The sequence below is a fragment of the Erpetoichthys calabaricus genome, chromosome 6 (assembly GCF_900747795.2).
Source record: "Erpetoichthys calabaricus chromosome 6, fErpCal1.3, whole genome shotgun sequence".
Taxonomy (NCBI): domain Eukaryota; kingdom Metazoa; phylum Chordata; class Cladistia; order Polypteriformes; family Polypteridae; genus Erpetoichthys; species Erpetoichthys calabaricus.
This window is the reverse complement of record NC_041399.2, coordinates 49,298,738-49,325,407: the sequence shown is the minus strand read 5'-3', so window position 1 is coordinate 49,325,407 and position 26,670 is coordinate 49,298,738. Positions and strand designations below refer to the sequence as shown.

The window sequence follows — 26,670 nt, the reverse complement described above, 5'->3', positions numbered from 1 at the left end:
CACAGAAAAAGAGTAAGGTCCGATGGCCAGGGAGGACAGAAAAAAAAAAAAAAAAAAAACTCCAGACGGCTGGAGAAAAAAAAATAAAATCTGCAGGGGTTCCAGGCCACAAGACCGCCCAGTCCCCTCTGGGCATTCTACCTAACATAAATGAAATAGTCCTCTTTGTATTTAGGGTTCTCACGGAAGGACTTGATGGTCATGCAGACTTCTGGCTTTTAATCCAGCTCAGGCTGGAACAAATATCCTAGACCCTAAAAGTGAAGTTAACCTTCATCTCAGAAGGATGCATCGAACTAGTAACAGCTCCTACTATTCTGGAGGGCACTCACTATCCTACTGCAGTCTCAGCATACTGCATCATGGAGGATCTGGGCTCCTACCTGATAGATGGAACTGCAAAATAAGGTTCAGTTGTGCTAGTGTGCAGTTTCATTAAAGGAAATGTAAAGTGCCATTTCATTATTGTTTGTTTTGTTGTAGCTGTAGGTACTTATAGTAAAACAAAATCCAAATCAAGGAAAAATACTGAAAACCGAAAATCAAAAACAAACTAAATTTGTGAAAAAATAAAACCGATTCCATTGGGGCCCTAAGTTCTCCAAACAGAAGATCATCACATGTATTGAAGACCTATTTTAGCTTAATGTTTTCCCCCTTTTTGTAATCAATTCACATTCTAACTTGCTCTTCACAATGGATTTTATGCAAATAGGATTTTTGCTTCAGGGTGCAAATTGGGCACACACCAACAAGCCAACACCATACGGTACATTCATACTCTTTTTGGTGAGCACAATCAAGGTTAACAGGAAACATTTTCCCAGCGTTATATACCTGACTGAAGATAATGCCAATATGGTCTGAAAAAGGGGGTTATCTTTTTAAACTATTTAAGAACATCTATTAGAAAAATCTAGACATTAAAAAACAATTTGTAATTGATCCCAAACTTTTACCACATCTCACCAATGGGGAGTTAACATGAATATGAACCATCTAAACATTAAGCAAAAAGATAAAACGCTCTTAACCAACTTTGCATAGCACTGGTAACATTACAAATTAGAGTTAACCAGTAAGAGTTTGCAGATGGGAATGCAACAAATGCACTGGGACAATGATCTTACTAGCGACCAGTTCTCCAAAAGGGAAAAAGCCTACCAACCAACAATGTGGATAGCAAGGAGGTCAGAGAACTTGCATTTTTTTTTTTTCCTGGAGGGTGAAGTCTTCCAACTCTGGTTCTCATTTCAAGACTTACAAAAGAAAACTAAGGGAAATTCCCCTTAAAAACACTTAAAAAAAAATTCTGAAAAAACAAAACTATATTTAAGGCTCAGATGCACACAGAAATGCACATTCCGCCAAACCCTCCCCAAACTGAAAGTTTTGTGCCACACATGGCTAGAAGCCACCTCTTCTAAGAGGCTCCACTTCCAGCATTTATTTCCGCTCTCTCTGCCACAAATTATACAATGCTACAGCAGCGCTTGGGGCCCCTCTCCTTTCATCTGCACGCCAAGAGCAATCAGATTACCCTGGTAACCAGCGGTCACATGACCAGCACCTGCTCCTTTGGCTGGATGCCACTGACTAAAGCCATCTGCTTCCCTCAATCATCTTTCAAACAGTCCCAACACCTGCACTAGACCATTTTGTGGTTTGCTTTTTATCAAATCACTGCTTACAGTGTTACCCAAACTTGAAGCATTTTGTCCACATACGGTTAACAACACAGAAAAGAAAAAGTCATCCATCAAACACTAAGAAACTTCCAGGTTCAAAGGGAGAGCAGAATGGCCTTTTATATCCCAGCTCTATAAATCAGGCCTGCAGGATGCAATTTAATTTAGAGGAATCACAGCTAAAAACTGCTGTCATAAACTATAGGTAGGAAGAATATATACTATTGATTGCTGTTGAAATATCAATGCAACTTTTGGAAGGCTGGAAAAGAGGACAGGAAAGGTCAATACCAGCCTTGCTCTTGGACAACATTTCCATAAAATCCAGTACCTACTGTATGCATAAGGCCTAGATGTAACCTCCTAAAACAGCAACATGCCTTGCTACCGACCTTTGAGGGTCGCACAGTAGGTGTAAATAGGTGCCGACAGAATTTCATGGTTTACTCCATTGCAGCCGCATTGCTTTAACTGTACATTGCCCCATTAAGAAAATGGCGCAAGCTGCACTGCCATGGATTTGTTTAATAAACTAAATAAAGCTCAAGAAAGTTAATGTAAAAAGTTCTGCTGCATGTCTCTATAATCCCTCACCTCATGATGGGGTTTTGAAATATACTTATACACTAACAGATAATAGTTACATAGTAGTTATAAAGTGCTTTTCTGGTGCATTAATATAGACATATGAGATGCCTCACACCAGGCTACACAGGGATAAAAAGTTGTCATTTGCACCAGAAACCTTGTGATATGAAGTCCACCATTGTAAACACAGATATGTATTCTGGCAAAAAAAAAATCTAAACTTCAACCAGGAAAGCAGAATCATAAAAATCTATAAAAGGAACAAGCAAAAAGTCTAAATTAATGAAGTCCAAATCTGGTGAACAATTTAGGGAGCAGTGAAGGCAGAAGATAGCTGGAGTAAATCCCAGAGCTATTTTTCGGTTTAAAAAAAAAAAAAAAAAAATCTTAACACAATTAACGATATTCAGTATTTATTAGTGCAACTGTATACTATAACCATAAGGTGATACAAATTTTTCAGTATTGCTTACATGTTTTTGGCTTATGCATAGTGTTGGATCAGTACTAAACTTTTGACTTCTGTATTGATACCGGCTTTGGGACCTCAGTGTTGGTACCAAAACTGTTCCAAAGCAACTATCAAAAAACTCCAAAACTTTCCATCTCACTCCAGCCTCTCTGGTGCACCGCACAATTGCTTACTTCCCTAGTGTGCTGCACCATGCACCACATAACACACTGCATCCCACTTGATAGTCAATCGTGTTTTAGTGGGTATCCCATTAGGGGATGAACCTCTAGGATTAGTTGATGTGGCAGGCACAAACCCTTCTGATAAATTTTTTTGCTGAAGACACCAACTGGTGGACTCTTTACGCGTGTAAGTTCCTGCGCAAAATATATTCCAAAATGGTTAAAACAATTTTTTTTTTGGGCACAAAAATAACAGGGAAACCCCAAAAAGATATACAGGGCATCAAGGTGCATTATTCATTCATAAGTAAGGCGCACACATCTTTTTTGGAGTTAAGCAGCATATGAACTTAAAATTTAAAAGACAATTTCCCATATTTCTGGATCACATAAAATGTAAAAAAAAAATAAATATGGTAAGAAATTAACTTTCATGCAAAACAAACATGGAAGATTCTTATGACAGACCAAGACTGGATAGGACAAGAACATACAGAAATCCATCATAAAAGCCAGATGCAAGAGAAAATTCTATATTGAAAGCAGTAAAATGACAGACTAATACATGTGGATGTTGGATCACAGTTTATGAACAAAACCAGGAAGACTACAGTCACAATGCTCACCTACAGATTTTGCTGTACAATTACATGGGATGCAACAAAAACCTAAGATAACAAACATGAAGGTAGACTAGTACTGTATAAGAAACCGCTCAAAAGAGAGAGAGCTGGAAAAAAAAAAAGTTGAACTAAAAAAGTTAAACTTAGAAATCAGATGATGTATACTTGAGATGTAGAATTGTGGAAGTACACACAAAATACTGCAGTCCGATTTATTTTGATGCTCATTGTAGTTGCACTCCTTGTTTCCTTAGCTCACTTTCCACTAGATTCTTATTGCTATTAAAGGTCTACGTTATAACTTGACCTGCATTTCAATAGCCATGTAGTTCAACTAGAGCCTCAGTACTATCACAACTTGCCAAACTACTTAATGTAACTTCACTTACTGTATTGCTCCCACACTGGAAAGTAAGCTCGCTCTCTCTCACTTGAAAGGTGATTCTCCCCCTTCAGTGCCCTTAAGGTGTTTCACCATTTATACAGTACATTCAGATGGAGCAACTACTACTTCTATTCTTTGAATTTACACCATTTCTTTACAATCCTTTACACTTTCAATTTACTCTGTTCTTTCCTGTTGACATTTTGCTTATTCTAAGAGCAGTATATTTTTTGCACTTTAATTTTGTTCTTAAGTTAAATGTACACATTCAGGTTTATCCCGGGGTTGGTACTGGGTAGGTTAGTTCACCCTGCAAAATTATTCTACACATCCAAGTTTTCTTCTGGCATCCTAAACACACGATTAAGTGGCAACTCTCAACTGCTCCTGTGCAGGTGGGCGTGTGTGTATGTGTGTGTGTGTGTATAACAGCATGCCTCTTAATGCAGTGGAGCTCCACTCACTGTTGGTTCAGTTCTTGCGCCTAATGCAGTAAATGGGCTCTAACGTTCTGTGACTGATTCATCCATTCATGTTCTAAAGCAGCTTATCCAGAGCAAGGCTGCAGTAAACCTACAGCCTATCCCAGCAAGCACTGGGCAAATAGCAGGACCAATCAGTGAACAGGGTGCTAGTCCAATGCAGGGTGAACAAACACACACACAATGTCAGTTTAACATTGGCCAATCCACCTAACCTCTGTCATGGGACTGTTAGAAAAACTCCACATACACGTGGTGACACCATGACAACTCTAGGTAGGGAACAATCCTGGACTTCCCTGTGCCACCTACTTTCAATAATTCTAAAAACTGGCAATGAAGATGTTTAAATTTATGGATGGATAAATCGAACAATTATAATTATTACAATGTGTGCTACAACCTGCCTGGTTCTACACAAGTCATACAAGATCCAAACAGTAATGGCATGAAGAATGGGGTGGGATGTCAAAGACTGGCTTTGCAACAAAACAGCTTATATCCTCAAGAAATAAGAGTTTTATCAATTTGCACACAACTATTTACTAGTGAGAATAATAAAACTTTCACCTTAACTGAAGAACACTTCGAAACACAGGATTATTGTAAAGTTGCAAATTCATGTTATCAGTAAAATGTACAATAAAAGACACTTAGATTAGTCCAAGTTTTGCAAATAAAAAAAAAAAAAAAACTACACTTCTGCCTAGGTTACCTTACTTAAACAAATGGTTTTAAAAGAAACAAGCACTAGGCAGATAACCAATCTCTAGACAAAAACTAAACTGAAGCGAGGACTCCACCCCACGTCTGTCTGCTTCTGCTCTGCAGAAAAGGATGACCCCCCACTGCCTCACAGTAGACACCTCCGCAGTAGCGCGTTAAATCCACGTCTGTGCCGGAAAAGTTGTGGTGCACATGGCAGCTGGAGAGCAGCAAGGCAGCCTGTGACAATGAAAGGGCTAAAAAGGGTTTTAAGTCAGACAGACATGTGCATGCACGCACACACAAATAAACATACATGTCTAACAGACACCTGTCTGGGGCAGCAAGTCGAACAATAAATGAATTAACAAGGCCTGACATCTGCAATATAGCTGTACATTGTTAGCCAAGATACCTGACGGAAATGATAAAAGCGGACAGAGTCACCTGAGGTGTAGCCAGGTTTCTAATTGCCAGTTTCAGCTTGCCCTCCCATTATTCCACTTTTGTTACTTACTATACATAGGAAAAATACCATTCTCCTCTATCAGCAACAGTTTCCAACTGAAACTAAAAAATCTGACTGGAATCAATTTTGAGGCTTGCTAGCACACAAGCTCCCCATATGTTTAAGAAAAATGACCTGCCGCGAAATTTGTTTTTTATATATGTGTCTGAAGACTACGTACAATATTTTTTTAACCTATTTCACAATACAAAAAGGACAGTTCTCTCATATTAATAAAGATACAGATGTGCTTTTCATCAAAATAAGTCCTCTGTTTATATTAAAAAAAAAAAAAAAAAAAAAAGCCTCTAAGTCATGCTTTACCCTTTGGACCAAACAGACAAAAATATGTGCAAACAGATGAAGACAAAATACTATATAGGTACATCATAAGTACATATCATATGATGTGTTCAAACATTTTTGCAGGTACCTAATCAGAACCTGACCTTGATAAACCAAAGATGCAGCAGACAATGGTTAAAAGGCTATGGACCTTAAGTGAGAATGATGAATCTACATATTCAAATCACATTCAAAGTAACTGCTGACAGACTATATAAATGAGTCTCTGTGGACTTCAATATAAATGTAAAATGCTTTTTAATAACAATCACCACAAGCATTATGAAATACATTGATTAATTCTGAGTCATGAAAAAATGTAAACTGAACCAGTAACTGTAGTAGTCTCTCACTTGCTCTGTACTATAAGGTACCCATGGCCTTAAAATACATTATATTGCAAATGCTAGTGAAAAATATTAGCCAAGTTTTGTTTAAATTGTTAATTTATGATGGATTACAAGTAGATACAAAAAAAAAAAAAACAGGAGAATGTAGTATATGAATATTTGGTGTTTAACATCATTAAGAATAAGATTACAGTGTATCCGGAAAGTATTCACACCGCATCACTTTTTCCACATTTTGTTATGTTACAGCCTTATTCCAAAATGGATTAAATTCATTTTTTTCCTCAGAATTCTACACACAAAACCCCATAATGTCAACGTGAAAAAAGTTTACTTGAGGTTTTTGCAAATTTATTAAAAATAAAAAAACTGAGAAATCACATGTACATAAAGTATTCACAACCTTTGCTCAATACTTTGTCGATGCACCTTTGGCAGCAATTACAGCCTCAAGACTTTTTGAATATGATGCCACAAGCTTGGCACACCTATCCTTGGCCTGTTTCGCCCATTCCTCTTTGCAGCACCTCTCAAGCTTCATCAAGTTGGATGGGAAGCGTCGGTGCACAGCCATTTTAAGACCTCTTCAGAGATGTTCAAGTCTGGGCTCTGGCTGGGCCACTTAAGGACATTCACAGAGTTGTCCTGAAGCCACTCCTTTGATATCTTGGCTGTGTGCTTAGGGTCGTTGTCCTGCTGAAAGATGAACCGTCGCCCCAGTCTGAGGTCAAGAGCGCTCTGGAGCAGGTTTTCATCCAGGATGTCTCTCTACATTGCTGCAGTCATCTTTCCCTTTACCCTGACTAGTCTCCCAGTCCCTGCCGCTGAAAAACATCCCCACAGCATGATGCTGCCACCACCATGCTTCACTGTAGGGATGGTGCCAGGTTTCCTCCAAACGTGACGCCTGGCATTCACACCAAAGAGTTCAATCTTTGTCTCATCAGACCAGAGAATTTTCTTTCTCATGGTCTGAGAGTCCTTCGGGTGGCTTCCGTCTGGCCACTTTACCATACAGGCCTGATTGGTGGATTGCTGCAGAGATGGTTGTCCTTCTGGAAGGTTCTCCTCTCTCTACAGAGGGCCTCTGGAGCTCTGACAGAGTGACCATCGGATTCTTGGTCACCTCCCTGACTAAGGCCCTTCTACCCTGATCACTCAGTTTAGATGGCTGGCCAGCTCTAGGAATAGTCCTGGTGGTTTCGAACTTCTTCTACTTACGGATGATGGAGGCCACTGTGCTCATTGGGACCTTCAAAGCAGCAGAAATTTTTCTGTAACCTTCCCCAGATTTGTGCCTCGAGACAATCCTGTCTCGGAGGTCTACAGACAATTCCTTTGACTTCACGCTAGGTTTGTGCTCTGACATGAACTGTCAACTGTGGGACCTTATATAGACAGGTGTGTGCCTTTCCATCATGTCCAGTCAATTGACTTTACCACAGGTGGACTCCAATTAAGCTGCAGAAACATCTCAAGGATGATCAGGGGAAACAGGATGTTCCTGAGCTCAATTTTGAGCTTCACGGCAAAGGCTGTGAATACTTATGTACATGTGCTTTCTCAATTTTTTTATTTTTAATAAATTTGCAAAAACCTCAAGTAAACTTTTTTCACATTGTCATTATGGGGTGTTGTGTGTAGAATTCTGAGGAAAAAAATGAATTTAATCCATTTTGGAATAAGGCTGTAAAATAACAAAATGTGGAAAAAGTGATGCGCTGTGAATGCTTTCCGGATGCACTGTATATGCTAAGGTTTCTACAGATTTTGCTTGGTAGAAGAGTCCAGTGAAAAAAAACATTCTTGTATATTAAAAAACATCACACTGTGTAGACTAAACGAACTAAAAATTTATTTTCAGGTGAATGTGTATTACACTAAAACTTGGGAAAAAGATCTCCTACCCTCACATTCCAAAGTAGCTGCATTTACTTGGAGAAAATTAATGTAACAGTCTTATAAGAGCCAATCATAGAAAGTTAATAATGGAACAAGCTGCCCACCTACATCAATGCTGAACTGCTGACTCCCTCAATGTATTTAAAAGACGCAATTCAAACCCCATGTTTACTGTGAATCTGTCTAACTGATTGAAGGAAAAAAAAAACTGATATTCATACTGTTGGTTGATTTGTTGTGACAAAAAGTTGCTTAATTGTTAACCTATGTTTCTAAACTTATTAGTTATTACATCTTTCCACTTGTGGCAATCAACTTTTGTTACCTGTCCTACTGCACTTGCTGAACAGACCCTAACCTAATGTTTCTCAATTATATTTACCTCTTTTGTAAGTCGCTTTGTATAAAGATAGATGTAAATGTACTGACAAATGCCCTGATACTTGACACAAAAAATAAAAATGTAAGATTTAAACCTTAAAATGAAACGTGTGTGTAAAAGGTTTTTGCTTTGAATATAACAAAAACTTTTAAAATGAAGACATTTTGGTCTCAATGCCCAAATAACCTTTACAGTAGCAGTAGCATTTAGAAAACACAGCTAAAAGACTATAAAAAATGGTGCTCATTCCTTTTGTAAAACAATGTAATTATCAATGTCTAATTTTTTGGAATTCAAATTTCCTAAATAATTTTTTTTTGTATCACAGCTGTAATAAAACTTTTCCTCATTCATTTCTGTAAATTATAAAGAGAGTAAGAGAAATTAAGAGCAGCAAAGGAACATACTACATGCAATACTCACTGCAAGATGTACAATAATGAGCATAATGCATACAAGTGACAAGTGCCAATGTGAATTGATCACAGTGTGACTTCACTGGTAGAATACTTCAATGCATACAATTGTATTCTGTGCCAAATATGCAAACATATACATGAAAACTGTCATTTTAAGTTCAAATACGAACAAACAGTACTTTGCTCATTATTCAATAGACTAATGGAGAATACAAGTCTTGCATTTCTTCTGTACTTGTTTCAGCTTTGGATTTATACAAGTGCCAGCTTTACATACCTGAGAATTACTGCAAATGGTGACTGAAAAGAAAAACTGCTGAACTGTCTATACTTACTGCATTAGAGAAGATGAACAGAGAAGCCCAAGAACAGGATGTGTTTACATAATGTTCCACTTACATCCATTTCTTCAATTGCATTAAATGTTTAATTCCAGAATGCATTTAAAAACTTAAATGCAAGCTTAAACAGTGGCAAGTATGAATATAAAAATTAAATGCCAATTTTGGTGAGTCTTAAGAGGGCTAAATTTGAACATAGGGGCCAGACAAACTTGACATTTAAAATATTTGGGGAAAAGCAATCCCAAAAGCTTTGGCATATTCCACAATAAAAGATCCATATTGTCACATGTATGGAGCACAGTGAAATTCTTACTTGAATGTGCTAATCAACATGCAACACACTGCCATTCTTTAACATCATGATCTTTGAGCATTACTACCTTATCTAGAAAGTTCTTCCTTCCTTGCCTGGAATATCACAGCGTAATAAGTTGCTGTGTACAGTCATGGCCGAAATTATCGGCACCCCTGGAATTTTCCTTGAAAATGCACCATTTCTCCCAGAAAATTGTTGTATATACCAAAACATTTGTAATTGCATGTTTATTTCCTTTATGTGCATTGGAACAACACAAAAAAACAGAAAAAAGCCAAATCTGACATTTCACACTAAACTCAAAAACCGGGCTGGACAAAATTATTGGCACCCTCTACTTAATATTTGGTTGCACGCCCTTTGGAAAAAAATAACTGAAGTCAAGTGCTTCCTATAACCATCAACAAGCTTGTTACACCTCTCAACTGGAATTTCCGACCACTCCTCTTTTGCAAACTGCTCAAGGTTTCTCAGATTTGAAGGGTGCCTTCTCCAAACAGCAATTTTGAGATCTCTCCATAAGTGTTCAATCGGATTTAGATCCGGACTCATTGCTGGCCACTTCAGAACTCTCCAGCGCTTCGTCTTCAACAATTTGAGTGCTTTTAGAGGTATACGGTCATTGTCCTGCTGGAACACCCATGACCTCTGACGCAGACCCAGCTTTCTGATACTGGGCCATACATTGCACCCCAATATCTTTTGGTAGTCTTCAGATTTCATGATGCCTTGCACACAGTCAAGGCATCCAGTGCCAGAGGCAGCAAAACATCCCCAAAACATCTTAGAACCTCCACCAAGTTTGACTGTAGGTACTGTGTTCTTTTCTTCGTAGGCCTCATTCGGTTTTCTGTAAACAGTAGAATGATGAGCTTTACCAAAAAGCTCTACCTTGGTCTCATCTGTCCACAAGACGTTCGCCCAGAAGGATTTTGGCTTCCTCAAGTACATTTTGGCAAACTGCAGTCTGGCTTTTTTATGTTTCTGTGTCAGCAGTGGGGTCCCTCCTGGCTCTCCTGCCATAGCGTTTCATTTAGTTCAGATGTCGATGGATAGTTCGAGCTGACACCGTTACACCCTGAGCCTGCAGAACAGCTTGAATAGGTTTTGAAGTTGATTTGGGTTGTTTATCCACCATTTGGACTATCCTTTGTTGCAGTCTTTTATCAATTTTTCTCTTCCGTCCACGTCCAGGGAGATTAGCTACAGTGCCATGTGTTGTGAACTTCTTGATTATGTTGCACACAGTGGACAAAGGAACATGAAGATCTCTGGAGATGGACTTGTAGCCTTGAGATTGTTGATATTTTTCCACAATTTTTGTTCTCAAGTCCTCAGACAATTCTCTGCTCTTCTTTCTGTTCTCCATGCTTAGTGTGGCACACTCAGACACACAACAGAAAGATTGAGTCAACGTTTCTCCATTTCAGGTGTGACTGCTATATTGCCAGCACCTGTTTCTTGCCACAGGCGAGTTCAAACGAGCATCATATGCTTGAAATAAAACGATTTACCCACAATTTTGAAAGGGTGCCAATAATTTTGTCCAGCCCATTTTTGGAGTTCTGTGTGACATGTCAGATTTGGCTTTTTTTCCCTCTGTTTTTTGTGTTGTTCCAATGCACATAAAAGAAATAAACATGTACAGTAATCCCTCCTCCATCGCGGGGGTTGCGTTCCAGAGCCACCCGCGAAATAAGAAAATCCGCGAAGTAGAAACCATATGTTTATATGGTTATTTTTATATTGTCATGCTTGGGTCACAGATTTGCGCAGAAACATAGGAGGTTGTAGAGAGACAGGAACGTTATTCAAACACTGCAAACAAACATTTGTCTCTTTTTCAAAAGTTTAAACTGTGCTCCATGACAAGACAGAGAGGACAGTTCTGTCTCACAATTAAAAGAATGCAAACATATCTTCCTCTTCAAAGGAAACAGAGGGGAAAGCAAACAAATCAATAGGGCTGTTTGGCTTAAGTATGCGAAGCACAGCCGGTACAAAGCTGTTGAAGGCGGCAGCTCACACCCCCTCCGTCAGGAGCAGAGAGAGAGAGAAAAACAAAGTCAAAAATCAATACGTGCCCTTTGAGCTTTTAAGTATGCGAAGCACCGTGCAGCATACTTAAAAGCTGCACACAGAAGGTAACAACGTGAAGATAATCTTTCAGCATTTTTAGACGAGCGTCCGTATCGTCTAGGTGTGCGAACAGCCCCCCTGCTCACACCCCCTACGTCAGGATCACAGATAGTCGGCGCAAGAGAGAGAGAAAGAAAAGTAAGTTGGGTAGCTTCTCAGCCATCTGCCAATAGCGTCCCTTGTATGAAATCAACTGGGCAAACCAACTGAGGAAGCATGTACCAGAAATTAAAAGACCCATTGTCCTCAGAAATCCGCAAACCAGCAAAAAATCTGCGATATATATTTAAATATGCTTACATATAAAATCCGCGATAGAGTGAAGCCGCGAAAGGTGAAGCGCGATATAGCGAGGGATCACTGTATATACAAAAACAATTGTAACTGCAATAATTTTCTGGGAGAAATGGTGCATTTTCTGGGAAAATTCCAGGGGTGCTGATAATTTCAGCCATGACTGTACATGTGCCAGTTGTCTGGCTACAAAGATACAATTACTACCACAACTAAACAAAGCCTGATACCCTTCCTTCAGCAAACTAATACTTGCTATTACAATGTATAAATGTATACAATTATGTGGTGTTATGGGTCCACAGCTCTCCCAGCAATGGCCAGTTAAATAATCGCCGCACTCGCGGCTTAGCGAGGGGGCGTGGTGGCTGAAGCAAGCCGCAGGGCGATCTGCGGTGTAGGCGTTTCTCACCTAAGTGCACAGATGAGGGACTGCCCACATCCGTGATCGTTCCTGTGGCTAATGCACTGCAGCTGCCATGTCCTTTCCGCATATATAGAGAAGCGCGAGCAGGTTAAAGGGGAGAAAGAAGTAAAAGGAAAGACAAAGAAACGGAGGTTGCAGGAGGAGGCAGGAAGCAGTGGAGAGAGAGAGAGAGAGAAAGTTGGTGCGGGAGAGCGAGCGAGTGCAGGCTCGCGTGCAGCTGTACAGGTAGCTTGGGTGTTAGGCCGACAACCGAGGAGTAGCAGTAGTGGTCACTCCCGCAGAGTTGATTTTGAAGGGCGGGAGTGACCGGAAGGTGAATAACTCTCCGCATAAGGCCGCGGGCGGCAGCGGGAGTTGGGACTTGGGGTGTGTATTCCCAGCGTGGGCGCCCCGGTCGCTGTGGAACCCAAGTCACTGTCTGGATGAGCCTACCGGAGCCAGGGGTCGTTGAGGCGATAAAAAAAGGTGAAGCAGGCAGAGAGAAGGTCAGCTGCATGTAGGGCGACACTCCTGTAGAACAGCCCAGATGGGTGTAGCAGGGGAGCCGCCAGGCTAAACAGAAGACACCGGGCTTTTTGGTTTTAACATTGTTGCTTCCTGTACTATTTTACCTCGTGGTTTTTAGAAGTTTTTCCTAATGGATTTTAACCTCCACGTTTGTTCCTTTGGTTTTTCACTTGCTTTTTTGTGGATTATTTATTTATTTAAAGAAGACATTGGAATGCACTACTACACTTTAGTTTGGACACTGTTTTGTTCTATTTTAATAAAAGCACTGTTTGCACATTTGTTACATCATCCCCTTGCTCATTGTTATTGCCTCACTGTCTAGCTCATCGGTGACATTACCGACGGTGTTGGGTTCAAGGGCTCCCTAACAGAAGATGGGAGCATGGCGTCGAACCCGCATCGTCACAAATTAATGATCCCCTGGGTATATAGTAATTCAAAACCTACACTATAGGTAAACTACATTTCAAGTAAGTTTTTTGTCATTATCAACTCAGAAAAAAAGTCTTGAAAAATACTACTGAGAAACAACCAAGGAGAAATATGCTGAAGAAATATGAAAGTGAATACAGCTCAGACTTGCTATCAAAAGAACCTGCAAAAAATCCTAAAAGTTACTATTTAGACAAAGATGTTACATTAAATATTATCCTTTTTAAGAGAGTCACGATCTTTGCTTCTGACTGAAAAACATTACAGAGAAATGGAACAGTGAAGACTTTAGCTATATGAAACAAAATTTAAAATAAATAGCCACATAGTCTCACAAAACATTGCATAATTGAGGAGTGTTTGCAACAATGTGCTGAAATTATAAATGAGATACTGAACAACTTTCAGAACAAAGTAATGTGAAGGTTTCAAATTTCCTGGATGAAGTGCTCAGGTGGACCAAGATCTTGTAACTTAAATGGTCAATGCATTGAATCAGAAGGAATATGAATTGATTAGACAATGTACTTTCAGCTCTTCAGTTATATAGTGTTTGTTACTAAAACAATGTAGCTGCATTTTGACAGAAAAGAAAAACTAAGATGCTGAATGTTTTTTGGATGGTGGATGATTCTTGATAGACTAGTGAAACAGACTCCCAAAAACTACAGTAGGGTTTGCTGGCATACACCAATGGCAGTGGTTTTCAACAATACCTGCTATGCACAAACTTGCTTAAATCCTTTATCTTACCCATCTCCCTAATGAGCTGCACTCACACATTTGTAGCTTCCTAACTGCTTTAAATAACATTTGCACACCCTGTAAACTGATTGAGCTATCAATTATTTGGTAATTCAGAATATATGCAAAATATCCCATGTCAACACATATTAGGAGAACAGAGAAAGGAAAATAATTCAGCCTTTTAAAACATATTGTACAGTAGCAGTAAATTAATCCACAAACTTTTCTATAATGAAATAAGAATTTAACGGCTCAATTTCAGCTTTGTTAAAATAAGATCATGTTCCTTTCCAAGTCAGCAGTCTTTTGATAATACAACAAGAAAAAACTCCATTATCCTAGCCAAATACACAATTAGATTCATATGTCTGATTTAAAGGCCTGGACTGGCATGCATTAAGTAATTATAAACATCTGCATAAAGTTTAGATGATTTGTTTTGATTAATTGGTATGTGTATTACACTATGTGCTGGTTTAGAACTGAAATTAACTTAAAGGGCACGAATTACCAAATGTGCCTTTTTAAAAAAAGTTACCAGTGGTTGTGTTATTGTACACTACTAAATTTCTGTAACACTTTTTAGTCTAACAAAAGTATATAAGAGTCACATGGAAAAAAACTTGAGGTGGACATTTTTGGCATGTTAAGTACACATTTTGTGAACACAAAAGTACAAATTATGCCTATATTCCAAGAATGACAGTTTTGCAATATGCAGCACAATACCTAAACTGTCCAACAAATTGCAAAGGACCACCTTCCTACTATACCACGCTGCCTGCTAAGACACTGGAATTAAAGCCACAGTTACCAGTTTAATTCTTGATTACAACTCGCACTGTAAAAATATGCAGGTTAAGTAACATGGCTGTGTCATCCAAGAAATACAAACAGCTGTTCCATATTGTAAATGTGCTGGCCAAATATAAATAAAATAACACCCACTTGAGACATTCAAGCTTCACTTAATAGTCAGTGAAGTAAATCAAAGTACACATGAAAATCTAATTTGAAGAAAAAAATAGGTACACTGGGCAAAATATTACAACTAACCTGATATATGTATCAAGCAATACAGTGGAAAATGATGAAGCAGTTTAATTTCCAATTACTATCAAATTTAGCTACCAATTTCAAAAAACACTCGGCTCCTACTCATTCATCCACCAATACCAAAATAGCTAAACAGAAGTGTGGCTTCTAAATTCAAACTTAGACTTTTTTTCTCTAGTTAATGCCTGGGAAAACTGGACACTGATAACATTTTAGACTATACTACCCAAAGCTGATGGAAATGAAAAATCAAATTGTTGTGTCAATATATGTGAGAAGGGAAGATATATCACACTGTTCTTCTAATGTATTGTGATTAAGACATCATCCTCTTTTCAATATATTCTCCAAAGTACAGTATGTCAGTTCTTTATTTTAAAATCATGACCTCCACAAAACTTGCATGCAAGATTCAGGCTCTACATGTGAAACAACTATGCAGAAAGCTAGACCAGAAAGCTAAAAATACATGTTCCAATGTCAAAAGAAAATACATTTGTGCTTTTCCTACTTCGAGAAAATTTAAACAGGTACCATCATTGCTGTATACTATCCTATTCACAAAGGTTTAAACCTGATCATTAGTTTGACTTTAGCTAAAACTGTGTATTAATAGGAGCATTAGAATTCTTCTGCACAGGTTACACAAATATTCTACATGGTTTGATTAATACCCCACAACAAATACCACAGGAGGGAAAGGAGGATAAAGACCATCAAAATTCAGCTCACCTGGCTTTCTTAGTACTTTTAGGTTTGGGGTTAATTACTTTTACTTTTTTCTCTTTAGGTTCTTTTGGTGTTTTGGGAGGCTTGGGGGCTTTGGGAGGTTTCGGCTCCTTGGGCTCTTTCTTCTCTTTTGGCTTTTTCTTTTTCTTTTTCTCTTCAGACAATCCATCAGCTACAGGACCCTTGAGAAGGTCAAGTCCATCATGAAAATGTTCTGCGCCAGTATCATTCATGATGTCCCCTGTGTTTATGCGGTTCACTTTCTTCTTCTTTTTTTTTTTTTGTTTCTGGTCCAACATTAGCTGGTCATCACATTTAACCATCTGAACATTCTGGCCAAGGGTATGAGTCATGTCTGATGGATGTGTATCAATGGAGGAATCTGATGGAGAAAGCTGCAGAAAAGGAAAGAAAACAAAGTCATCACACACTGGCAATATTGCATTTAGAATTTTAAATTGGGAAAGAAAAAAAAATGAAAACCATGTAACTTCAATACAATCAATACATGCAATACAATCAGTACTTAGCTATGCTTATTAAGGAATGATTTTGCAGATCTACAAAGAAAAAGAGCAAGTTAATGTATGAAACAATAGATAACTTCAAATTTCTAACATTTTCCCAACAACTATGTCTTCTCAGTAAATAACTGTTCTTGTTGATTAATCTATATAAATAAATAAATAAAAAGCCAGATACCACTGACTCACTCATCACGAAATCTCCTGAACCAGGTGGACTTGGGACTTGAAATTTGGAATGTTACCCTTGGCCCATAGGTGCTCACTAAGAAACAGTTTTAAAATTTCGTGGTCCAAGCACATTCTGTCTGTATGTCTGTCCGCTTTTCACAAGAGAATTACTTAACGGATTTACATCTGATTGTTTTCTATAATTTGCTTGAACTTTCCGGTTGATTTTGCAACTTCTCTCATCGCACGAAGTACCATAGTTCGCTTGCAGTACACCGATGTATTAATGCAAATCCAAGAGTGGCTGTGGGCCGAGAGCAGGGGGGCAGGGCCTACCTCATTCACTCGCCAGCCCATTTTCGAGTTGGTCTACGTCTCGCCACGTGTTGGGGTGAACCTTGCTTCTGCTCAGCTAGCGATACTCGTTTGTTCAGCAGACATCATCATCTAGAGATTGTTAAGGAGCATCGTTTGACGTTTTTGAGACAGATCAGAGCTCCATGTGTTTTAGAGGGTAACTGCTGATTTCCAGAGATATCACGGCCATGTGCTTTTCTCTCCACGTGGGGAACACGCTCCCGTCAGAGCTGAACACGATCAGATATAGTGCCAACGTCTATTGGTTTTTAAAGTTTGTCCTGTTTCATTACTATCTGGGCACAGCCATGGGGGTATAGCTAGTGTATAATAAGGTGCAATATAAATACAATTATTATTATAAAACAATGGCATCAGGGAGAGACAACTAGACATTGTGACCGTATTAAAAAGAGGTACAGCAAGCCTATCCTTTTTCCCCATAAAAACATAAAACTCATGCACTTCTAACAGTGATGCAAACATTTCTGTATATTGGGAGGCATTTAAGCGCGCTCATTCTGTGAATGTAAAAAGGCAGGCAGTCCAGGGGCCACTATATTTTTATATATACATATAACTAGATGCAGAGATAACCAATAGAGTGCAGTGTGAATGGAACCAAGGTTATTATAGTTTTGCCTTTTTATATTAGTTTTTATTTCTATATCTTTTCTGACCTTACTTGGAAATTCAGTTTAGTTTTAGTTTTCCTTCATCATGTATTTTTAGTTTTAAGTTTAGTTTTTTATTTCACAAAGACATTTCTATTTTATTTTTATATCTATTAGTTTCAGTTTTAGTAATTATAGCATGGAGCTCCTACGGAGTTTAGTTTTGTGTCACAATCAGACAGAACTGTACACTTAACAGATACGAGTTTAAGGTTAGTGGAAGCTAACTACACTACATGGTTTACTATCTGGTTTTGTTTCTGTCCGATTAAAAACAAGCAGAATCAAAACCAGATACTGAATATGAACAATTTTACACAATTTTATAATTAAAATATTTTCTCATGAAAATCATGGGGGCTTAGGAAGAACAGGGCTCTTAGACTTGAATGAGTGTGCAGACCCCACCTGGCTATATTGAGGGAAACAAAGAAACTTTTTGACAAGGAAAGGGGCATTACATGTAGCAAGTGCAAAGCCAGTAGTACTGATTGGTGAAATTTGCCAAAGTGTTTTTAAAAAGAATAAGTTGAATTCAATGACTGTTTGCTGAAAATTTTTCTGGAAATTCACCTTGTGGCCCGGCTTTGACAAACATTTACTCCCAGATCCCCATGATGCTTTCTTAGTGCAGCATGACTTCACAACACTTACGCGGAGATCAAAACTCTAAGACATTTCCATGATTTCACCAAATTTACAGCAACACAAACTCATTAAGGTTCAATTTCCACCAATAGCCAGCATTACCAAAAAGTACTAACTGCCTGACTTTTGGTAGTTAGTTCCGGCACCGCCGAGAGTGGCAGCCTTTTCAGCAGCTCCGTGTATGACTGTATGTGTATTGCATGTGAATATCCCCTTGGGATTAATAAAGTATGTGTCAGATTTTAAATTTTATACTAAAGTACATGCCATCAACCAATTATCAGCAACTCGTTCTTGGATAAATCCTAGATGACTCCTAGGTTAACAGGTCTGAAACTTAAACAACATTGAAGGAAAATATTAAAATACTGAATACCAGGAAAAAGTTTACCTCAATGCTACCTTATAAAATATCTTGCTAAGAAAAAGACTTCCCAGGAATGAAAATGCAACAATACAAACTCAGCATAAAAAGAAAATATTCCCAAACAATAAATGTTATTTACCATAGCATTAATTAAATAAAGGGAATTTAAAGCTGCAAAGGCAGCAAACAGAATTTTAATCATAATCAGCAGTTTCATCTTGTATTTGATGAGCCTGATGTATAGGAGTTAATCTAGAAAGGCTGGCAAAATGTGTTTACCATAAATGGTGAACAAAATTTTCTGGATTTGTTTATTTTTATTAAGATCATCTCCTGAAAAGCTGCCATTTTCCAATATAACCAAATTTCAAAATTAAGTGTTATGAATCATAAATTACACACTGACCTTAACCTTGGAATTGTTTTGTTAACACAATTTAGATCATACACAAAATCTCTGTGTACCTGAGAAAGGTTGACCAACAGCTGCTGTAGTTCACAAATATACATACACATATACATAGACACATACATAGATAAATACACATATATACATTTTACAAACATTCTAAAGAAAGAAAAATTGAAAACTAATGTATTGAATACATTAGTGCCAAAAAAACAACTACTGAAGATTGATTGGTGTTTATCCTGAAGACACAACAAGCACTTATTTGCTCCAAAAGTCTCTAATAATGCACTTTACGACAAGAAATGATGCTTCCATTCAAATAAAAAACATTCCACTCACATAAGTAGAGAGAGAAAAGTTATTTGATGTAAATCTGAAAAGATCAAAAACAGTGGTATTGCTTTAGCCAGACTTTCACAAAGTCAGGTTCAAAAAATCCTTAAACATGGGTAACAAATTAAAACAGACTTTGCCAAAATTAAAGTTCAACTTCTACAGCACCAACTGTATCATCAACTATTCTCAAGACACTTGAGAACTCCAACATTCAGTTAGTAATTCATGCCAAAAGATTCAAATCTTCTGTAGTGGCATCTACTCATGTAGAAACTTACCTTGTGTATTGTCCCTTATTCTTTCCCAGTCCATTCTTTTAAGCAGTAAGTGGTACGAGTGACTAATATGAATTCAATCACTTTATATTTTTGTCATGTGATGTCTGCATATTTTCACTAGACTACTTAAAAAGAAGCTAAACCCCTATAGAGGTGCTTCAAGAAAGAAATCAGCGGATATCAATTACGGCTGTACATGTTTTGTTAAAAACTAGACTGAATTGCTTCATTCACCTTTAATACAGTATATTAATATGTGGAAATATTTTTAAAGCAAGTCCACCAGATGAGCAAGGGCTTAAACCGACAGGAGACTTTCAAGAATACAATGAGGAAAAATATGCCAGGAAGGACTAGACTACTAAAGGGGGAAGTATAACTAGTCGACAGAACAATCAGACTACTGCTGCATATATCCTGTTTAGAAGTATACAAGTTGGTAAAGGAAGCTGAACTGATGTTTGTGCCTTGGAGGGAAAAAAGTATGATGATCAGACTTGCTTAATCTAATTAAGGGCCACAGGAATTATTCACAAGTTACTGTATCAATCATGAAGTTCTAAACAGAACAGATGCTAGCATTAAGATGCATGCTACACTAAAAAGCACACACACAGTGCAGAAGCTTGGACACCCTTACTTAAATGTCTGTTACTATGAATTGATCACTAAAAGGCATAAAGTTAAACATGACCTTTCTTTTCAGCATTTTATGCAAGATTAGTGTATTGTTTTTGTTTTGTACAAATGAACATGTGGAGAGAGAAAAAAAATAAAAGGAAAAGAGCACCATGCAAAAGTTTGGGCACCCCAAGATATTTTAGGTCTCCGATAACTTCTATCAAGGTCTCAGACCTTAATTGGCTTGTTAGGAAACTCCAGGTGATGCAAATTGCAAAGCAGTATAAATTCTGACTCCTCAAACCTTGTCCCTACAATCAGCAGCCATGGATTCATCTAAGTAGCAGCCTAGCACTCTGAAAAATAAAGCAATTGACGTTCACAAAGCAGGAGAAGGCCACAAGATGATAGTTTCTAATATTATTAAGAAACAGCAGTTAATGGGAATAGTGGAGGTCAAGTTGAAGTTTGGAAGACCAAGAAAACCTTCTGAAAGAACTGCTTCTTGGATTGCTAGAAAGTTAAAAAAAAAAAAAAAAAAAAAAAAAAACCCATCTGACTGAAAAAGACCTTCAGGAAGATTTATCAGGACTCTGGAGAGGTGGTGCACTGTTGTACTGTGCAGCAACAAATGAACAAAATTGCCTTAATGGAAGAGTCAGAAGAAGAAAAAAAAACTTTTCTGCATCACAGCCACAAAATTCAATGCCTTAAGTTTGCAAATGAACAAGTAAACAAGCCTGATGCATTTTGGAAACAAGTGACATGGACTGATGAAGTCAAAGTTGAACTTTTAAGCCACAATTTGCAAAGGTATGTTTGGAGAAAAAAAAGAGTGGAGAATTCCAGGAAAAACACCACCTCTCCAACGGAGGTGGATCTATCAGGCTTTTGATTTGTGTTGCAGCCAGTGGCACAGGGAAATGTCACTGGTAGAGGGTAGAATGGATTAAAAAAATACTAGCAAATTCTGGAAGCAGACATCAATCCATCTTTAAAAAAGCTTAACATTAACAAGAGGATGGGTCCTACAAGATAATGATCCGAAACACACCTCAGAACCTAAAATGGAATACTTCAAGAGGCACAAGCTGACAGTTTTCCCATGGCCCTCACTGTTCCCCGACCTAAACATCATTGAAAATCTATGAATAGATTTCAAAAGAGCAGTGCATTCAAGGCAGCAAAAGATCTTGCAGAATTAGAAGCCTTTTGCAAGGACAAATGGGCAGAAATACTAAGTAGGAATTGAAAGACTCCTAGAGGACTACAAAAAGTATTTACAAGCTGTGATACTTGCCAGAGGGGGTGTTACTGAGTACTGATCATGTCAGGAACCAAACTTTTGCTTCAGGCCCTTTTCGTTTTTTTTGTATTTTGTATGTAATCATGCTTATTCTTTAAAATATTAAAGAAACGAGTGAACTTTACTCTGGTTATTAGTTAACTATTCAGAGTACCAAGCATTTTAAGCAAAGGTGTCCAAACGTTTGCATACCACTGTGTCTGTCATCTGCAAGAGATTTTCTGCTACAATCTTTTCTTCAAAGTTGTGTTTCACCTTGTGTATTGTGAATTAAATAATTACTGAATAAAATATAACGATTGATTATTAAGTTAACATTCAAGCTTGTGTATGTCTATACACTCTTTATACTTTATTATTAGGGTAACGGACACTTTGGCAGCCACAACAAGAACAAAACAGTGCAAAAATAAAACACAAAAGAATCCTTGTGGCACTCTTATTTGAAAGTACCAACAAAATCCTGAGCATCTGCACTGCCATCTTTTTTTTTTCTTCAGCCTAGTTGTGCGAAAGTCCGTCTCAGAACAAAAACCCATAAAAACAGCCACAAAAAGGAGCTGAAATCCAAATGTGAAACCCATATAAGCCTCAAGCGCTGGCACTGTGCTTTGCTACATTGTTATTGTCATTATTTTTTGCTGTTTTACTCATGTGTCTGCAAATCATGAAGCACTTACGGCAATGTTTCCTGGATCCCAAATACAGGACTCGGGTGAAGTCCTGTGGTACAAATGCATTCTGAATTGTCTTGCTTACAAATAGGCACAGGGAGGTAAGTTTTAGATCAGGAAGAATACCATTTAGTAAGACAGGGACAGTGTAAGAACAGCAAACAAAGTTTGGAAAAAACAACAACAAAGCATCCAAGAGGCAGGCAGGTCAAAGGTGGACTTGTTTTATCATTTTGGAAGTATCCAACAGATAACAGCAGGGTACAATTACCATCACAAGAATAAAAAGCCAGTCAGCACCTATGGACTATCCCAAAAAAAGGATTTCCACAGTATTAAATCAGTGTCCACATAATCTACTTTTCTCCTTTCCAGATGCAGCAATACTTTAATAAAGGTGGTCTGAATATTTTTTAATTACACTTCATTGTATTAGCCACTGTTTTTCAAACCAGAAGAAAAGTAAGACAGACTAATAGTAGGACAAAGTATGTTGGGTAACAACAGTAAAATGAAAATTGCAATTACAAGAGTTATTTTAAATTTGCTTTAATGAGGAAATTGTAACATTAAACAGTCAGGGATCCTAGGTTTAAGGAGTGAATGGGACAGAATCAAATGCAAAAAAAAAATACTTTTAAACCACTGGATAAGTACACTACTGAGTACACTTACATATCAAAGGGCAGAGTAATGGGACAGAGTTTTGGGGGACAGGACACACTGTCCCAAACTGCATTGTTAAGGGGTCTAGCTGTTAGTTTTACCAATGATGATAACAAGCTATATTAAAGTGATCTGGCTGTAAACTTAATGAAAATGAGAAGCTAACCAGTCAAAATTATAAAATGACTGATCATGAAAGAGAAGCACAAAAACAGGTCAGTACAATATTGCACCTTTGCATAGCAAGTCTGGAGTATCACAATGTCAAAATTAGTGCAGGTAAAGCAAACAGCCACTCTTTTACAACTGAATGTCAGCTTTTGCATTCAAACAAAACCTTTATTTAAATTTGAATCATATTCGATTAGTGAAGTTCAATCTGAGCCCAAATTAGCTGTTGAACAATGAAAGCAACAAACAGGTTTTCAACATCCACCTATGTTGTGGTGTTTTGACTCAAAGGTTATTTTACGCAGAGAATAAACAAAGAGCACAGTGAGTAATGCAGTCTGGTCGTGATGACGGCTGACAATATTAAAACCTAATAATAAAAATTTAAAAAAAAAAATTTTTTTTCAAATATGAAACCTATGCACATTTTCTTCAGTGGACCTCTCTACTACTTTGGTCGACTTTAACATTTAGACTTTACAAAACTGCAGAAAACATGAACGCTAGCTATAATACAGTATGTAATCAAGCAGTGTTAAAATTTTTCAAATCCATCGCTTTGCATACTTTAACATTTCTAGATTATGTACAATTTTCACATCCCACAGTGATAGTTCTGTACAACATTACAGTTTTTTGCCGTTTGCTTCCAATTTGCTTACACTGAAAGCTCAAAAGAAAAACTAAATTTGCATTATTAGGTATGGCATCAAAGGTTATTACCCAAATCTTTTGAAATGTGAGTGATCAATATTAGAAACATTTAGAAAATAACATGGTTCAAAACCTCATGTATTCTACCCTCATGGTCTTGCATGAGGTATGTATGAGTCATTTTAGACATGGGTTAGATTGTAGAACTGATGACAGGACTCTGCAGTGAATAACAAATTCTCCTTTCTTTTGTACAATATTCCCAAAGCCTAACAGTAAAAAATACTCACTTCTCTGCTTCACCTTTGAACATACCAACATCGGCACACAAAATAACAGATTGGCTGCCAGGGAAAGTATATGAGCCTACAGGTACTGCTGATAATGCAAGCTAGAGCTGAGAGACATACACTGGCCGACTCTTTCTACAGAAACAGAGGGTGCAGCAAGGCCTTCTCATTCATTAGACAGGAGACTATCCATTTCTTGGATGAAAAGACAATCCATCAGATCAAACAAAGACTGCTACTGAATATGATGCGCAAAGTACAACAAAACTAAACAATCTCAAAAATCTCACTGTAGTGACAAAATAGGAGTCAAAGTCCAATTTTGTAAATTTTTATTGGAGTATATTCTATTGTCATGGTACAAGGGAAAAAAAAGCATTAATGACTAAAATAATTTGTCTATTACAGTTTTCCTTGCTCTTAGTTGCAGAAATAGGCCTCAAGTATTACTATAGTCTCCACAATATATCTAGTTACAGAACATCACACCTTGGCACACCGTTAAATTTATCTCTAGGTAAGTGTTTGAGTTGAGACTACTTTGAATATAAAGCAAATGTATCTAAAATTGAAGCAACATGATGTGTACATGGTCCTTTACCTTGCAATATTTGTAATAAATCAGACTTTCATACAGAAGCAAAACCTTGAACACTATTCAGTTCTCAAATACTGATAAAAGTTACAAATTTAACTTTGGGGGGTGGGGCATTTTATCCTGCTTATTTCACAATCAGCAGTATTAATTTGCTCTCAGACATTTACTGCATGTCATGCATTTACACTTAACATGGATATGAATTTCAGCCAATCAGGAGGGGAGTAAATACACTGTCAAGATGATACTGCGAACACTGCAGCCTAATTTAACAAGTGGTTTCAGGTAAGGTTTCTCAACTTTCTCAGATTACATTCAGTTAGGGCTAGTGGTGAGTTCTAATTCAGGATAAATCAGCTTTCAAAAGCTTCTATCAACTGGAGATGGAGAGACAGTGCAATGTGTAGTATGGGTTTGATTTTAATGTCAACACCTGCAACAGGGTTTGTATTAAGTAATTTCTTCACTGGAACAGTGAAAGCCAAAATGAACACATACTTTAATTAAGCATGAAAAATGTAAAAATGTAAAAATCAACTCAACTATTCTAACTTTTACAGTGTACCAGCTGTGGTAATGTGGCAACGCTGCATTGTGTTATGCAAGTTCCAGTAAACTGCATTGCTTCTGCATTTCTACCAAAGGCACAAGGAAAACATGAACACTTCCTAAGTACCACCTACATGCCTTGTAGTGGTGGTGGTGGTATTTTTCCTCAGCATGTTCAATATATGGTAAAGAATATGCATACACACTTACTTAAAAAAAAAAGAAAAAGAAAAAAGATGCCAATCTTGAATTACCAGTTACACAAAACCTAGTCTTCATATTAGAAAAGCTGTATCTAGTTTATTAAAATAAGCTCTTTGATAAACACTTTAAAATATCCTGCCCCTTTGAGTATAAACACAAGTTCAGATAAACAAAATGTCCAAATAAAAGTACTATAAAGATTATGAACTTTCAAATTACATTAACATTTTACTCCATATACAGGCATATTAGAATAAAGGTTAAAAACCTCTAAATATGGTCACTTAAGACATGATACAGTATATACCTTAAGTATACCGTAACTATTTAAGCAAAATTATAATTCAGCATTTAATCTGTACTGCTATTATGCTTGTACATTTAATTTTGTTTCTCAAACGTTACAATGTTAGCAACTAATGCACTTTAGTTGGAACAATCCAATAATCCGGTAGTATTTGTTCCAGTTCAATTTTTGGCTGGTTGTACAAAACAGCTCACTTTTATTAAATGTGTCTATATATATTTAATCTTTCACTTCTTTTGAAAATGACCAGAGGCTCAGTCTCTATATTGCTGCTTTGACATCAGATGAACTGCCTAATGCCAAGATACAGTATATACAGTTGCCCTCTACTGTTGCAATACTGTATTGATCTGAAACAAAAAATGTAGTTGGAAATATTTTTTGAAAGAAAAAGCACAATTAACATGGGACCTATTAGCTTTAATTGACTTCAAATGCTTGAACATCAGAGAACATTAACCACAACTAGCATTTTTGAAATGGTTTTGCTTCCTACCAAAACGTGTTTCTGCAAATGGGTAAACAGCTCAACATTTCCCTGCACTTGCTCTAAAACAAGATGCACAGATCACAGCAATGCCAGTGCAAATACAGTGCTAACATAGCATGCATAAGCCAACTCAACTTGTTCTTGTTTCAGAATGCATTCATGTATTATTAAGCACTTTAAATAGAGAAACTGCTTCTTACACAGGAAACTGAGTTCCAAATGAATGGAGTTTCAAAAATATTAAGAATCTCAAATTCTGGACACAATGCAGAATCAGGCAGAAGGCATGAAACACAAATGGACGATAATGGCATGCCACTAACAGTCAGGTTAATTGATAATTCCAAGTTAGGCCTATCACAAGTC

At 37.5% G+C, this 26,670-nt stretch overlaps 1 protein-coding gene across 3 annotated transcripts in view; it reads right to left on the bottom strand.

The window, feature by feature from the left end:
* Nucleotides 1–26,670, bottom strand: part of chd7 (chromodomain helicase DNA binding protein 7) — a 207,707-nt gene that overhangs the window by 63,308 nt on the left and 117,729 nt on the right. For all 3 annotated transcript variants that reach the window (XM_051929384.1, XM_028803566.2, XM_051929383.1), the window contains exon 2: nt 16,011–16,402. In XM_051929384.1, the coding sequence (XP_051785344.1) occupies nt 16,011–16,360 (350 nt within the window). In that variant the 5' untranslated portion in view covers nt 16,361–16,402. The remainder of the gene's footprint in view (nt 1–16,010; nt 16,403–26,670) is intronic.